The 15,916-nt window shown below is 47.6% G+C and overlaps 5 protein-coding genes across 8 annotated transcripts; all 5 read left to right on the top strand.

The window, feature by feature from the left end:
• Positions 1-3,335: 3,335 nt before the first annotated feature.
• On the top strand, positions 3,336-4,568 carry LOC9655810 (probable 2-oxoglutarate-dependent dioxygenase ANS). Its single transcript, XM_002960262.2, has 3 exons — positions 3,336-3,808; positions 3,868-4,195; positions 4,248-4,568. The coding sequence occupies exons 1-3, from the start codon at positions 3,357-3,359 to the stop codon at positions 4,548-4,550; spliced, it is 1,083 nt and encodes a 360-aa protein (XP_002960308.1). The 5' UTR covers positions 3,336-3,356; the 3' UTR covers positions 4,551-4,568.
• Positions 4,569-4,903: 335 nt separating this feature from the next.
• On the top strand, positions 4,904-7,053 carry LOC9655811 (NADP-dependent glyceraldehyde-3-phosphate dehydrogenase). The gene is made up of 9 exons (XM_024663279.1): positions 4,904-4,986; positions 5,057-5,191; positions 5,279-5,472; positions 5,582-5,710; positions 5,765-6,021; positions 6,082-6,237; positions 6,291-6,669; positions 6,764-6,880; positions 6,940-7,053. Exons 1-9 carry the CDS (start codon positions 4,917-4,919, stop codon positions 7,051-7,053), a joined length of 1,551 nt encoding a protein of 516 aa, XP_024519047.1. The 5' UTR covers positions 4,904-4,916.
• A 101-nt stretch (positions 7,054-7,154) lies between these two features.
• Positions 7,155-10,619, top strand: LOC9655812 (1,4-alpha-glucan-branching enzyme, chloroplastic/amyloplastic). 4 transcript variants are annotated; one of them, XM_024663081.1, is made up of 15 exons: positions 7,155-7,257; positions 7,316-7,387; positions 7,446-7,656; positions 7,719-7,788; positions 7,854-8,123; positions 8,173-9,079; positions 9,133-9,249; positions 9,298-9,360; positions 9,412-9,519; positions 9,570-9,668; positions 9,713-9,780; positions 9,826-9,907; positions 9,963-10,079; positions 10,133-10,287; positions 10,340-10,619. In XM_024663081.1, exons 1-14 carry the CDS (start codon positions 7,198-7,200, stop codon positions 10,283-10,285), a joined length of 2,397 nt encoding a protein of 798 aa, XP_024518849.1. In that variant the 5' UTR covers positions 7,155-7,197; the 3' UTR covers positions 10,286-10,287; positions 10,340-10,619. The 4 variants fall into 4 exon arrangements, with proteins under 4 accessions (XP_024518849.1, XP_002960310.1, XP_024518907.1 ...); XM_002960264.2 differs by having other exon boundaries at positions 10,343-10,619; XM_024663139.1 differs by having other exon boundaries at positions 7,221-7,257; positions 7,316-7,379; positions 10,343-10,619.
• A 65-nt stretch (positions 10,620-10,684) lies between these two features.
• Positions 10,685-14,120, top strand: LOC112341924 (pentatricopeptide repeat-containing protein At1g06140, mitochondrial-like). Its single transcript, XM_024662965.1, has 2 exons — positions 10,685-11,134; positions 11,200-14,120. The coding sequence occupies exon 2, from the start codon at positions 11,213-11,215 to the stop codon at positions 14,111-14,113; it is 2,901 nt and encodes a 966-aa protein (XP_024518733.1). The 5' UTR covers positions 10,685-11,134; positions 11,200-11,212; the 3' UTR covers positions 14,114-14,120.
• A 177-nt stretch (positions 14,121-14,297) lies between these two features.
• LOC112345358 (pentatricopeptide repeat-containing protein At4g02750-like) lies at positions 14,298-15,881 on the top strand. The gene has a single exon (XM_024671904.1). It carries the CDS (start codon positions 14,298-14,300, stop codon positions 15,879-15,881), a length of 1,584 nt encoding a protein of 527 aa, XP_024527672.1.
• The last annotated feature ends 35 nt before the right edge of the window (positions 15,882-15,916 follow it).

Below are 15,916 nucleotides of genomic sequence, written 5' to 3' on the forward strand. Positions count from 1 at the left end.
TATATATATATATATATATGTATATATATATATATGTATATATATATATGTATATATATATATATATATATATATATATATATATATATATATATATATATATATATGTATATACATGTATACATATACATAGATATCATGTATATAATGATATCTAGGTAATATATGGCAAGTTATATATAATACTAAGAATTAATAGCTAATTATTTGAGAATGAATAATGCCTAACCATATACTAAATGGCCATCCCACATATGAATACGTAATGGATATGGTGATCTTCTTATAGGATTCCCCCAATGGATATATATTTTCCTAATAGATGAATTTCCCAATAGGAGATGAATGTTCCTGATAGGAAAAACTCCTGATGAAAAAATGTCTTCTCAATAGAACATATTTGCTTTATACTTCCCGATAGGAACATATGCCTCCCGATAGGAAAATTTAGTCTTTTGTTTCCCCATAGGAAAGATTTATTGATTGGGACACTTCAAGCATATTTAAGAAGCTTCTCTCAAAAATAAGTTAATAATTTTTTGCATTCTTGGGTTTAATTCAGTCTTCTTCCTTCGTTGCATGTGTTTAAAGTTGCAAAGAGAAATTGTTTTTTACTCCCCATCTTTGCCAAGTAGTAATAGCACTATTGGGTTTTTTATATGAGATGTAATGTATCATTCACGATCTTATTTAAGGTAAGTATTTTGATGTAACATTGTTAATGGTCATATTTGACACTAGATTATAACTTAAATTGCACTTAAATGAATCTCGAGGAAGGAAGATGAAGTATACCCTAGTTAACAATGATACATTTGCAATCAACAACACTATTTTTTCTAAATTACAAGGTGATACATACATCTACAAAAACATTGATTTTGTTGACACTGAACATCCTGAAAAATTTCCAACAGAATTCTTAAATTTTATCACACCTTTTGGTCTCCCACCACATAAACTCTCTCTCAAACAAGGTGCTATTTTTATCCTCCTAAGAAATATGTCTCCATCAGCAGGACTATGCAATAGCATACGTCTCATCTTGAAAAATATGCTACCAAATGTTTTAGATTGTGAAATTGTCATGGGGCAATTTAAAGGGACAAGAGTTTTTATCCCACATATCACACTAATACCATCAAATACAGAAATTCCATTCAAAATGTCCAGACGACAATTTCCAATTTGTTTGGGTTATTGCTTAACAATCTCCAAATGCCAAGGACAGACATTTGACTGAGTTAGAGTTTACTTGCCCCACCCAGTTTTCACTCATGGGCAACTTTATTTGGCTTTATCAAGATGCACATTACCACATGGACTTGAAATTAAAGTTCAAAACACCACATGCCAAGGCCACCTCTTTCCTCAAGATTGTTTTGTTTTTACAATTAACACTGTCTATAAAGAAGTTTTATATTAAACCTCTTTGTAAACCACCCAACATTTGTTGGGCAAGTACTCATTACATAATATTTATAGCTTACATCACTCACAAGATCACTATTTATGGGATGTGAGAAGTTAGCAATCCTTGAACAATAATATAGTTAAATTTCAAAATTACTAGTAGCATATTTAACACACTCTTACACCACTTATTAGTGAAATAGTCTTTAATTAATCTCATAACTAGCAAACAATTACTAAAATTGATTGTAAATGAGTTTGCAACTTGTAAGAATAAACTATACAAAACACAACTAATAATGTTATTTTTTAAATTTGATGGCTTTATGGATTTCAATATTCTTTCGATTTAGTAAAAAACTAATTAGGAAGCACTCTCAATAGGCATTCTTCCTATCAATTAAAAATTTGACCAATGTTTTCTTAATAGTATTTTATTTGTTAGAAATTGCTTTTTTGTAGAAAAGAAATTTTGAAGGAATTACTTTTTCATTAGGAAGAAATTTTGAAAAAATGTCTTATTAAGAATATCTTTGATTCCCAACAAGAACATTCTTCTGTTGGTAATACTCATTAGAATAATTCTTACCAATAGGAAGGAAAAAACACTTAAACTTATTAGGAGGTCCTTATGGGTATTTCTAATAGGAAAATTTGTATCTATCAAATGGTAAATTTTAGTGGGAGTATAGGAGGTCCTTATAAGTATTTCTGATGGGAAAATTTACATTTATTGGGTGGTAAATTTTAGTGGGAGCTCCATTAAAAAAGTCTTTTAGAACATACTATCGGGAGATAAAGGTTTTGATGGGCAATCTTATTAGAATTTTCCATCCTGTTGGCAGAAAACAAAATTAATCTATTGCAAAATATTTCAAATTTTCAATGAATTTTCCTATTCTGAGGAGGAAATTTTCTCATTTTGGCATATTAAAAATTCCATTCTATTGGGGATGGACTATTTGATATGGCCAACTTAGCCTACCACATCATGGCCATGTAATCAAAGTAAATCTGTTAATAAGAACATATAATGAAATACATATTGAATGATTGCATACTCAAATATGAGAAATGTTCCCATCAAGAACTCTTTAGATTAAAGATATGTTAGAATATGCCTTTTCAATCCAATGGTTGGAAATTTATATATATACTGTATATATGCCTTTCATATATATGAGATAGCTATGCCAGAAATACTTGTGCGAGCCATATAAAAGATTCTACTAATCCAAATGCCCAACAAGTAGAGAAAAGAGATTATCCCTGCATAGCTTTAAAACCCATTCCTAGTGTATGGTTAGTATATAGAATTTAATTTTAATTTAATTTAGTTAAGTATTTTTTATGACTTTGAGTAAAAAAACAAATGTGTAAGGTCTAAGTGTACGGTTACAATGCCAATATTAGTGTGGTGGGATTTTGGTAACCATTAGATTAGTTTTAATTTGGACCACTTGCTCTTATATATAAATTAGGGTTTTTGGCTTAATTGATATTCATATTTTCTGTAATCCCTTTTCATATTCCATGCACTCATAGATGGAATTTTTATAATGTATTCAAAGAATCTGTTTAAAGTTATTAGGATTTCAGAAAACCCATGTTCTATAACTAAAGGTTTTACTTTATAACAAATTGACTTTCACAATCAAAATATGAAGGCATAAAGTGTCACAATTACAATTAACATTTGCTAGTTGTCAACAAAAAGAAAGATATGCTGAAGAAGATATGCCAAAGGCATGAAGAATTTAAGAGTAACAATTTGAAATTTGCTAGTTGTCAAAGAAAAAAAAACGGCATATTCATTATATTAACTTCTTGGATGATGTTAGGACAAACTTGTGTTTTGTTTCATACGTGGGTTAATTGTCTAATGACACATGTCACTTTGCTTTATATGAAAACGAAATGGTTCAGTGAATCTGGTCTTCTCGATGGCTGAAGTTCTTCCGGCCTTTGTTCTTCCTTCCGAACATCGGCCAGGCCAAGTAAATTCCACGGATGGAATTCCAGTGATTGATCTCAAAGGATGGCACTGGGAGGCCGCAGAATGGCCCCAGGATCGCAGCTATAGGGAGAGCATTGTGCGGCAAATCGGAGACGCTGCGCAGGAATGGGGATTTTTCCAGATTGTCAATCACGGGGTCTCGCAGCGTGTGCTGGACGAGGTGGAGTCTTCGGCCAGGGAGTTTTTTGACCTGGATCTCGAGGAGAAGCGCAAGGTGACGAGAACTGCGGACAACGCCATGGGATACTTCGACATGGAGCTCACCAAGAATGTCCGCGACTGGAAGGAGGTCTACGACTACTTGGCCTGCGAGAGAGCCGAAATCGCTCCAAAGCAAGTTTTTGCGAACAAGTGGCCATCAAATCCTCCGGAATTCAGGTATTTCTCCTCCCAGAGGTTCTCTATCATCCAGGAATCTCTTTATGCGATTTTGACAGGGATGCTTGCAAGAATTACTCGGCGGCTATGGAGGCGCTAGCTTTCAAGGTCCTGGAGCTCGTCGTTGAGAGCCTCGGAGCTCCCGCCAAGGCCTTGAACGAACACTTCGTGGGAGGATCCACTCGAGTTCGCCTCAATTTCTACCGAAAGTGCCCGTCCCCCGACCTTGTTCTTGGAGTGAGCAGGCACAAAGATGGCTGCGCTCTCACGCTGCTAGCCCAGGACGAGGTTGGCGGGCTCCAAGTGAAATCCAAAAGGAACGATCAGTGGGTCCAAGTGAAAGCTCGCCGCGACGCATTTGCAGTGAACATTGGAGACCTCATCCAGGTAGATTTTCCTTTCTATCACCCCCATCTCTTCCAGAATTTACCTTTCACAGGTTTGGAGCAACGGCAAGTACCAAAGCATCGAGCATCGGGTGGTGGTCAACTCCACCAGAGACCGCTTCTCTTGCCCGGTCTTCTTTAGTCCAACCTATGCGACCAACGCTGCCCCGTTGCCCGGCCTGGTCAACGAGAACCATCCAGCGAAGTACAAGCCGGTCAACTGGGGAGAATACTACAAGATGAGGAGGGATAGCAATTTCAAGAACTTGGGCAAGCCAAACGTCCAGATAGATAACTGGGCCATTGCCATTGACCATATAGTCCTTGGCCATTATAATAAAACTATGCCGTGCTAGAAGTTGACTAACGTTGAATGGAGGAGACCCGCTGAACATGCAAAGAGGGTCTTGTCTACAGTGGCATCACCTTAGGTGAAAACGTTCTTTTCACCGGCTTAGAACGCTTTTTCACTGATGGTAGGGAATCTTGGTAAGTCCGTTGGAACATGCACAAGGCAGCTCGATTCAGTGGCCCAGAAGCAGCAGGAGGCGGGAGCCCTTTGCAAGTGTGAAGTACCAAAACCCACGCCCAAATAAAAAGACCTAGAGCAGCCACATTTTCCCTCGGAGTGGAGAGCTCTCCCAGGGCGCGTGTTCTAGAGCGTCGTGGTGATCGTCTCGTCTCGTCTCGTATAGAATCCCTTCTCCTTTCTCTCTTCCACCATGATGATCCAGATGATGTCGGTCGCCGAGCAATCCATCCCGACGCTCTCGCTCCGGCGAAGCTGGCTAGGTCGATCGATTGTAGAGTTTCTTCTTGCTTGTGATTCTCACGGTGTGATTGATCCATCCATGGCTGCCAGGGCCCTTCCAGGACATCGTGGAGGAGGACGGGAGCTTCAAATATTACGCCGATGGCGAGTGGCAGACCTCCTCGTCGCGGCGATCGGTCACAATCTCCAATCCCGCGACGCGGGAAGCGCAGTACAAGGTCCAGGGTGAGTGAGATTTCCAGCCGCGATCGATCGATCGATCGATCGACGCGGCGCGGGCTACATTCTCGTGATTTCTCTTCTTTCTCGCAGCATGCACGCAGGAGGAAGTGAATCGCGCCATTGACAGCGCCAAGGCCGCGCAGCGCGTGTGGGCCAAGACTCCCCTCTGGAAGCGCGCCGAGAAGCTCCACAAGGCGGCGTCGCTGCTCAAGGAGCTCAAGAACCCGATCGCCGAGTGCCTGATCAAGGAGATCGCCAAGCCGGCCAAGGATGCAATGTCGGAGGTATCGCGATCTCGATCATGCATGGCATCTCTCCCCCTCTCTATCTCTTCCCTCTAGTCCTCGAAAATTTCCAGGGTTCTCATCTCAAGATCGATATTTCGATGCGCAGGTCGTCCGCTCCGGCGATCTCATCTCCTACACGGCGGAGGAAGGGATCAGGGTTTTGGCAGAGGGCAAGTTCCTCGTCTCGGACAGCTTCACCGGCAATGACAGGAACAAGCTTTGCCTCGCCTCCAAGGTATCGAGCGATCGATCCACACCGCGGTTTCTCACCGATCTTTGATCCATGCAGATCCCACTGGGTGTCATCTTGGCCATCCCTCCCTTCAACTATCCCGTCAATCTGGCCGTCTCCAAGATCGCGCCCGCGCTCATCGCTGGCAACGCCGTGGTCGTCAAGCCTCCCACCCAAGGCGCCGTCGCCGGCCTCCATGCCATCCACTGCTTCCACCTTGCTGGATTCCCAAAGGGTTTGATCAGCTGCATCACGGGCAAGGGGTCGGAGATTGGGGATTTCCTGACCATGCACTCTGGAGTGAATTGCATCAGGTAAGGATATGTCCTTGATCGTCGCGACGGTGTCACTGATCTTCTCTTTTTCTTGCGCAGTTTCACCGGTGGAGACACTGGCATTGCGATCTCCAAGAAGGCCGGGATGATTCCTCTCCAAATGGAGCTGGGAGGGAAGGATGCGTGCATCGTCTTGGAGGACGCTGATATCGATCTCGCTGCTACCAACATCGTCAAAGGAGGCTTCTCATACAGGCAAGTCCTGGAGTTTCTTTGGATCGAACTTACCAAACTCTCGTTTTGTGCAGTGGGCAGCGCTGTACGGCCGTGAAGCTCGTCCTGGTTATGGACTCCGTGGCGGACGAGCTGGTGGCCAAAGTGAACGCCAGGATCTCCAAGCTCACGGTGGGATCACCAGAGGACAACAGCGACATCACGGCAGTGGTGAGCGAGGCGTCCGCCAACTTCATCGAGGATCTCGTCGAGGACGCACGCGAGAAGGGAGCGAGCTTCTGCCAGGATTACAAGCGCAAGGGAAATCTCATCTGGCCGCTCCTGGTCGACCGCGTGACACCCGACATGCGCCTGGCCTGGGAGGAGCCATTCGGTCCAGTGATCCCGGTGATCCGGATCAAGTCCGTGGAGGAAGCCATCCACCACTGCAACTCAAGCAACCTCGGCCTCCAGGTAAACCAAAGCTCCAGCATCGATTCTATCAGCGGACAAAGTTCCAGCATCGATTCTATCAAAAGGTCTCACGCTGTTTTCGTTGTTTCTCCAGGGATGTGTCTTCACTCGCGACATCAACAAGGCTATGATTATGAGTGATGCAATGGAGACAGGGACCGTGCAAATCAACTCGGCCCCAGCTCGGGGGCCCGATCACTTCCCCTTCCAGGTACCACAATCATCGAATTCTATGATCTCTTGGTTCTTATTTTAATGGTTTCGCTACAGGGTCTCAGAGATAGCGGCATTGGATCGCAAGGCGTGACGAACACCATAAACATGATGACCAAGACCAAGACAACAGTCATCAATCTCCCGGGGCCGTCCTATTCCATGGGATGAAAATTTTATTCCTTTGTGATAATGATGAAGTAACGAATAGTTCTCCCCTTTTGAAGGGGAGGGTATAAACCCTAAAAATTTTCATACGTAGAATTATGCCACGTGGCAAATTTGTGTGAAGTTAGGGTCGATACTGGGGCGAGAATGGAGATCGCCATTGCCTCCGCCGTGTGTCCGGCGATCTCGCCCTGCTCCAGCTCCAAGGTAGATCGATTGGTTGCCGCATTGCGTGCTAACGCTGGATCGTGTTGATCTGTCACAGGAGCGCCAGCAGCAGCCGCTTCGGTCGAGCCGGGGGCTTCTCCGGCGATCGACGCTCGTGTCAGGTCAGAAAGTACGTTGAGCTTGACGAGCGAGGAAGAAATTCTCTTGATTATGTTCCTTTGTCGCAGATTATGGCTGATCCGCGATGGAATTTCCACCGTTCAGTGATCAAGGCAGTGAAGACCGAGGAGCATGTAGCAAGAGAGGATTTGCCTGTTGTGCGAGTCGATCCCCTGCTGGCTCCACACCAGGACCATCTTAAGTACCGATTTTCTCAGTACGAGAGGAGGAAGAGAGCCATCGAGAAGTATGAAGGTGGTCTTGAGAAGTTTTCTTTGGGTAAGCAAGCTCATCTTTTCTCTACTTTTCTTTGCTTGATCCTATTTTTTTTAAGCTTCTAGGCTTTCAGAAGTTTGGATTTAATTACGAGGATGGTTATATAGTCTACCGGGAATGGGCTCCTCCTGCACAGTAAGAAGTAAATCTTTGGTGGCTAAACTCTTTTCCTATAAACTCATGCTTTCTCATTTCAATAGAGCGGCTCAACTTATTGGGGACTTTAACAACTGGGATGGATGGAGCCACCCGATGGAGAAGGATAAATATGGTGTGTGGTCAGTACGCATACCAGATGTTGATGGGAAGCCCGGAATTCCTCATGGATCCAGAGTTAAATTTCGGATGCAGAAGGGAGATGGCCAGTGGATCGATCGTATACCTGCGTGGATAAAGTATGCGACTGTGGAAGCTGGGAAAATGGGAGCTTCTTACGACGGAATTCTGTGGAATCCATCGGAAGATCAGAGGTATTGATTTCATTCTGTGAATCGGTCTTATGAGTTTCTTGTCTATCAGGTACAAGTTTGAGCATCCACGACCTCCCAAGCCTGTCGTTCCTCGCATATACGAAGCACACGTTGGCATGAGTTCCAAGGAGCCATGTGTAGCGTCCTACATCGACTTTGCGGACAATGTGCTTCCTCGGATCAAGGCAAACAACTACAACACGGTTCAACTGATGGCAGTGATGGAGCACTCTTACTACGCTTCCTTTGGCTACCATGTCACAAATTTCTTCGGTGTGAGCAGCCGCTCGGGAACTCCTGAAGAGTTGAAGTATTTGATCGACAAAGCTCACTCTCTGGGCTTACGGGTGCTGATGGACGTTGTGCACAGCCATGCAAGCAACAACATTAAAGATGGTTTGAACGGATTCGACTTGGGGCAACAAACGCAGGAATCATATTTTCACACAGGGGATCGAGGCTATCACAAGCTCTGGGACAGTCGGCTTTTCAACTACAACAACTGGGAGGTCGAAAGGTTTTTGCTATCGAATTTGCGGTGGTGGCTGGAAGAATACCAGTTTGACGGGTTCCGTTTTGATGGAGTCACTTCTATGCTGTACCATCATCACGGGATACACATGTCATTCTCAGGAAGATATCGAGATTACTTCAGCGAAGCCAGCGATGTGGATGCTGCTGTCTACCTTATGCTCGCCAACGAGCTCGTCCACACTCTTTATCCGGATGCAACGACAATTGCGGAAGATGTCTCGGGAATGCCAACGCTTGGTAGGCCCGTTTCTGAAGGAGGCGTGGGATTTGATTACCGCTTGGCCATGGGAATTCCAGATACCTGGATCAAGCTTCTCAAGGAAGTGACCGATGAGCATTGGTCAATGGCTGAGATAGCATCAACGCTTTTGAACAGGAGATACACTGAAAAGGCCATCGCCTATGCAGAAAGTCATGACCAGGTAGATACTCTGGGAGCTGCTTTTGGAAAACTTGTTTACGCTTGTGTTTGCAGTCTCTGGTGGGGGACAAAACCTTGGCTTTTATGCTTATGGACAAAGAAATGTACGCAGGAATGTCCGCTTTGCAAGAGCAATCCATCATTATTGAACGAGGGATCGCACTTCATAAGGTATGAGTAGTGATTAGTGATCGTTTATATGAACATCAGTAATTGCAGATGATCCATTTTCTTACAATGGCTCTTGGAGGAGATGGTTATTTGAATTTTATGGGAAATGAGGTACGCTAGTTTTCTTGACTGGCTAATAAATTTATTCGAGCTATTTTGTAGTTCGGACATCCAGAATGGATCGACTTTCCCAGAGAGGGTAACAAGTGGAGCTATGATAAATGCCGACGGCAGTGGGATTTGGTCGACACGGACCATCTTCGATACAAGGTTTGCCGTGACTGTCATTTGCTGTGCGTGTTTTGATTCGCGGCATTCAGTTTATGAACGAATTTGACAAAGCTATGAATGCGCTGGAGGAGAAATATCACTTTCTGACGTTACCTCTAATTGTTTCGAGTGCGCACGACAAAGACAAGGTGCAGCTTTCCAAATTCAACCAAAATCTCAACAATTATTTCAGGTCATTGTCTTTGAAAGAGGAGATTTAGTTTTCGTGTTCAACTTCCATCCAGAGACAACCTATGAGGGGTATGTGGCGATTCGACTTGTATGGGATCTCATTCTTTTCTGCAGGTATAAGATTGGATGTGATCTTCCCGGAAAGTACAAAATTGCTTTAGACAGTGATGCATTTGACTTTGGTGGCCGTGGCCGGGTAAACTCATCTCTCCTTTTTCTTTCTTTCATTACATGTTTCAATTCCCTGCCAGGTTGGTCATGACGTGGACCATTTCACCAGTCCCGAAGGTATCCCTGGGAGGCCCGAAACAAACTTCAACAATCGTCCAAGCTCTTTCCTTGTTCTGTCACCAGCTCGGACATGCCAGGTGAATCATTTACTCATTCGCTCACAAAGAGCTTAACGCCTATCTTCCACCAGGTTTATTTTAAAGTTCCGGAAGACGCCGTCCAATCCGAGGAAGAGAACGAGGAGCCAGCGGCAAGCGTCTTGCAGCTTATATCCCAGTCCGCCGCACAAAAGGATCTTCCATTCAATTTTATGGACGACATACCGGACTTCTCACAAGACTAAAGGTACGTGATTGATCAGGCGACATCACGGTGTGTGAGCTGGTGCTCTAATCAGCAGGTTGTCAACCGCGACTTTCGTTTGGTCGATCGTCCGAGCAATGGAAGTGACAAACAGGCGGACAGCTTAGGATTCGGGTCTCGAACGAGTGAATGTGATGATCTCGTCATCGAAACCATACTCTTTATGGCTCAAACAGTTGTCCTTCAAATCTCTCAGCTCGACCATCTCCGGCATCACGGAGACAAGCTGGTGCTTCACACACCAGTTCGAAGAAAGCCATGATTTCTTCCCAGAGCGAGAATATTCTGCTTAATCAAATGTCAGCCATTGGATATAGGACCATCCAACGGATGGTATTCATTTAGGGCTCTTGGCCTAGGTTGCATGAGCACAAGGGTTTTGGTCGCTCAGCTCAAAGAGTGTGGCAAATCCAGGGACCTGCGCAAGGGGAGGATCCTCCACGCCCAGATCGCCCAATGCAGCGACGCCAGGGAGAGCATCCAAGTCTCGAACACCCTGGTGAGCATGTATTCAAAGTGTGGATCCATGGCCGAGGCGCGCCAGGCCTTCGACGCAATGCCGCGGCGCGACGTCGTCTCCTGGAACGCCCTCATCCTCGGCTACGCGCAAAACTCCCCTGGAGGAGGCCAGGCAGCGCTCGACTACTTCTCTCGAATGGATTGCCAGCCAAACTCCCTCACCTTTCTTGCTGCTATCAAGGCTTGCGTCTCCATGGCAGCGATCGAGCAAGGCGGGCGAGATGCTGGAGAGGCTTTGATCAAGATAACGTCGCTGGAGAGAGGATTGGCGCTCCATTCTCGAGCTGCCATCGCTGGCTGTGACTTTGAGGTGATGGTAGCAAACTCTTTGGTTGATATGTATGCTAAGTGTGGGAGTTTGATGGATGCTCGCAGGGTTTTCGACACGATGCCGGAGCACACGGTGGTGTCCTGGACTGTTCTCGTTCTCGGCTACGTAGATAACGGGGAGGCCGAGATGGCGCTCGAGCTCTTCGCTTGCATACCCGATGCTTGTGGACCGATTGGAGCTCGAGCTCTGGTTGCCGGACTGAAAGCTTGTAGCAGCCTGGCCGCTCGAGAAGAAGGAAAGCTTCAAGAAGAACAAGGTGGTGGTGGTGGTGGGGGGAGAGTTTTAAAAGTGGAGGCTCTGAAGAAGGCCGTGGCTCTCCACTCCCAGGCTATGGAGTGTGGCTGCGAGATGGAAGGCTTTGTGGCAAGCTCGCTGGTGGATCTTTACTCGAGGTGTGGGGATCTGGAAGAAGCTCGCAAGATCCTGGACAGGATGAGTTACGACTGCGTGGTATCGGCGACGGCACTCATGCTGGGATATGCCGAGCACGGACAGGGCGAGAAGGCGCTAGAGCTCTTCGCGAGGATGGGATCGAGAGACTCAAGAGCTTTTCTAGCTGCGCTCAAGGCTTGCATTTGCCTTGCAACGAAAGAAGATGGCAAGCTCGTTGGCGGAAGGATTGTCAAGCTAAAGTCGCTGGAGACGGGGATGGATATACACTTGGAAGCTGTGAGGTCTGGTCACAACGCTGGTGATATCTTCGTGGCCAGCAGCTTGGTGGACATGTATGCGAAGTGTGGGAGTATGATCGATGCCAGAGGAGTTTTCGACAGGATGGCGAGTCACAGTGTAGTTTCCTGGACGGCTTTGGTTCTCGGCTACGCAGAGAACGAAGAAGAAGCTCTGGCTTTGGAGCTTCTCCCACGCGTGGAGAGTCCTAATGCCTTGACGTTCGTCGCTGGATTGAAGGCCTGCGCTGGCCTGGGGGCGAAAGAAGATGGCGATCTAATCGAAGGAAAACTTGTCAAGCTTCTGTCCCTGGAAAAAGTTATGGCTTTGGAGCTCGAGTGTGGAGGGCTTACCTCGGACATCTTCGTGGCAAACACTCTACTCGACGTTTACGCCAAGTGTGGGAGCACGCTGGATGCTCGCAGAGTTTTCGACAGGATGGAGTTTCATACCACGGTTTCATGGACGGCCTTGGTGATGGGATACGCCGAGAATGGCGAACACGAGCTCGCTCTGGAACTCTTCTCGTGCATGCGCTCGTCCATCGCTCCAAGCGCTCTAAGCTTTGTCGCTGCGATGAGTGCTTGCTCCGGCCTGGCAGCGAAGGAGGAGGCCACCAAAGATGACGAGCAGAGTTTCAAGCTCAAGTCACTGGAACGAGCGAGAAACATCTACTGCGAGGCTGTGGAAAGTGGTTTCCAGGAGGACATCTTCGTGGCAAACTCGGCAGTGGATTTGCTCGCGAAGTGTGGGAGCCTGGTGGAGGCTCGTAGGACTTTCGAGAGGATTCGTCGCCGCAACACGGTCTCGTGGAACGCTTTGATGCTGGGATACTCCGAAAACGGAGAAGGCGAGAAGTGTTTGAATCTCTTCTCTCGGATGGAGAAGGAATGCCAAGCTCCGGATGCTCGGACTTTCTTCGCAGCGCTCAAGGGGTGTGTAGTTCTTGCATCCAAGGAAGACGAGAACCAGGCCGAAAAGAAGAAGCTCTCGCTGGAAACAGGCATGGCGATCCATCTCCAAGCCGAGAAGAGTGGCTGCTGCGACTCGGACGTTTTCGTGGCGAGCACTTTGGTGGAGATGTACGCGAAGTGTGGCAGCCTGGTTGACGCTCGGAAAGTTTTCGACAAGATCCCCGGCCTCAATCTTTCGGCATGGACCGCTCTCATCCAAGGCTATGCCGAGGGTGGCGAGGAGCTGGCGGCTCTGGAGATTTTCGCGAGCTTGCAGTCGAGGAAAGGCTACGTAGCAAGCGTCCCAGCCTTCGTCGCGGCCATCAAAGCCTGCACTGGCCTGGCGGCCAAGGAGAAGGTGGGAGCAGCAAAGATCGATGGAAGAACCGTCAAGGTGGAGTCACTGCGATCCGGCATGGCGATTCACTCCCAGGTGGAGAGAAGCGATCACAGCGCCAACACAATGGTGGCGAACACTCTGATCGACATGTACGCCAGGTGTGGAAGCCTGGTGGACGCGCGGAGAGTGTTTGACAGGGCGATGATCCACAGCGACTCGTCCTGGAACACACTGATCCTGGGCTATGCCGAGAACGCCGAGGCGGAGCTAGCTCTCGAGCTTTTCTCGTGCATGGGAAGTGGAAGCGGAGGATCTCCTCGTCCAAACTCCCGGACTTTGGTGGCGGCTCTCAAGGCTTGCAGCGCGGTGGCATCGCTGGGCATCGCGAGATCTATCCACTCGGAGCTCCTGCGGCGGGGGATCGATCGAAACGTCGTGCTGGAGAGCTCGCTGGTGGACGTCTATGGCAAATGCGGTAGCATGGCGGCGGCTCAGCGAGAGTTTGACACCATCACTCGAGTGAAGCGCGACTTGGTCACCTGGAACGCAATTCTAGCCGGGTATGCTCGCCAGGGAGACGCCGCCAGCGTTCTTGGCTTGTTTCCGAGGTTCCGGGAAGAAGGCTTGCGTCCGGACGAGATCACGCTAGCGTCGGTTCTCACCGCGTGTAGCCGTGCGGGGCTCGTGGACAAAGGGAGGGAGATCTTCGAGAGTATGAGCTCCAGCTATGGCGTGGCTCCCTCGCTGGAGCACTACCACTGCATGGTTGATCTTCTTGGGCGAGCGAACCGGCTGGAGGAGGCGATGGCGGTGGTGAAATCCATGCCGTTTGAGGCGAATGGAGTAACTTGGATGACGGTTCTTGCGGCGTGTGGGAAGTGGAAGAACGCTGTGGTTGGAAAGGTGGCGTTTGATTCTTTGCTGGAGCTGGATCAAGGCGATGCTGCCACTTACGTTTCCATGGCAAACATCTATCACGACTTGATTGATCTTTAGTGATCCCTCCTCGATTCGAGCAGTGCTAGAGAAAGCAAAGGTCTCTTCGTTTACCGATCTGGATTTGAGAGTCTCGTCTCTCAACGAGCAAATCAAAGTCCATGGAAGAAAGGGAAACGTGTATGGAGCGCGGAGGATCTTTGATGCCATTGGAGCGTCCCGAGATTCTTATTCCTGGAACTTTATGCTCATCGCATATACCCAGAATGGGCATCTGCGAGATGCTGAGCAGCTGTTTGAGAGAATGCCTTCCAGGAATCTTGTGGCGTGGACGGCCATGTTGGTGGCGTATGCCTCCTTTGGATATCTCGAAGAAGCGGAGCGCATGTTTCACCAGATGCCCAGCAAAGACACGCCTGCTTGGAATTCTATGCTTTCAGCATATGCCAAGAACGGGCATCTTGAAAATGCACGTCAGGTGTTTGATCTTATGCCCCACCGCAGTATATTGTCATGGAACTCGATTCTTTCAGCATATGCCCAAGGTGGGCATCTTGAATCAGCCAAAAGTGTTTTTGACAGGATCCCAGAACCCGACATGATATCCTACAATGCTATTCTCTCGGCATATGTGAATGGAGGAATCTTGCGGGATGCCAGGAAGATCTTTGAGGGCATGGCGCTGAGGGACATGGTCTCGTGGGCGACACTGCTCTGTGGTTATGCCCAAGCCGGGCATATCTCTCAAGCGCATGAAATCTTTTTTGAAAATATGCCAGAGTGGGATTTAATTTCTTGCAGCTCAGTTTTGGTGATGTATTCCGGAGCCGGAAACATCAACGATGCTAAAACATTGTTTGACAACCTCCCACAAACAGATCTAGTAGCCTGGAACTCTCTTCTTACGGCATATACCCAAACCGGGCATCTCGAAAAAGCTAGGCAAATATATCTTAGAATGCCAGAGCACGACTTGGTATCCTGGACGCTTATGCTGACTGTCTATCTAGAAGCAGGAAAACTTATGGAAGCAGAAGATATACTCGTAAAGATGCCACACAGAGACCTCGTAAGCTGGAACGCAATGCTGACTGGATATGCCCAATCCGGGCACCTTGAGAAAGCAAAATGCCTGTTTGACAGCATGCCTCTCAGGGATGTCATGACATGGACGGGGATGATGTCAGCATACGCTCAACACGAGTGTTTGAGCGAAGCAAAGCACCTGTTTGATGACATGCCACAACGAAACCAGGTGACGTGGACGGCGCTGCTCGTGGCATATGCCCAGAACGGGCACGTCAGCACTGCCAGCGAGCTGTTTCGGGCAATTCCGGAGCTGGATTTGGTGCTGTGGACTGCCATGCTGGCAGCACACGCCCACAACGGCCGCTACGCAGAGGCATTTGAAGTGTTTGAGAGAATGAAGCCCATCTTTCCTCCGGAGGAGCTGTGCTTCAACTCTATACTCGTTGCTTGCAGCCATGCCGGGAGAGTGTATGCTGGGAGGCAGTACTTCCGATCCATGGCTGTGGATTTTGGGCTGCGGCCGACAAGGCAGCATTACTGTTGCATGGTCGATCTGCTGGGACGAGCCGGGCATCTGGACGACACGGAGGACCTCATCAAGCATATGCCGTTCGAGCCGGATGTGTTCGACTGGACGTGCCTGCTCGCAGCTTGTTTGGGTCACAAGGAGAAGAAGACCATCGCAAACGCAGCGGCCAAAGAGGTGCTTCGTTCGAATCCTCGCTGCCGAGCGGCCTACGTGTTGCTCAATAATGTGGGTGGCCACATGACAATGAAACATCAGAATACGCCATCTTGACTTTTGTGGTGTCCGCAGCTGCATTTGCGGATCGA

The sequence above is a fragment of the Selaginella moellendorffii genome, unplaced genomic scaffold, assembly GCF_000143415.4.
Source record: "Selaginella moellendorffii unplaced genomic scaffold, v1.0 SELMOscaffold_0, whole genome shotgun sequence".
In the NCBI taxonomy this organism is placed as follows: Eukaryota; Viridiplantae; Streptophyta; class Lycopodiopsida; order Selaginellales; family Selaginellaceae; genus Selaginella; species Selaginella moellendorffii.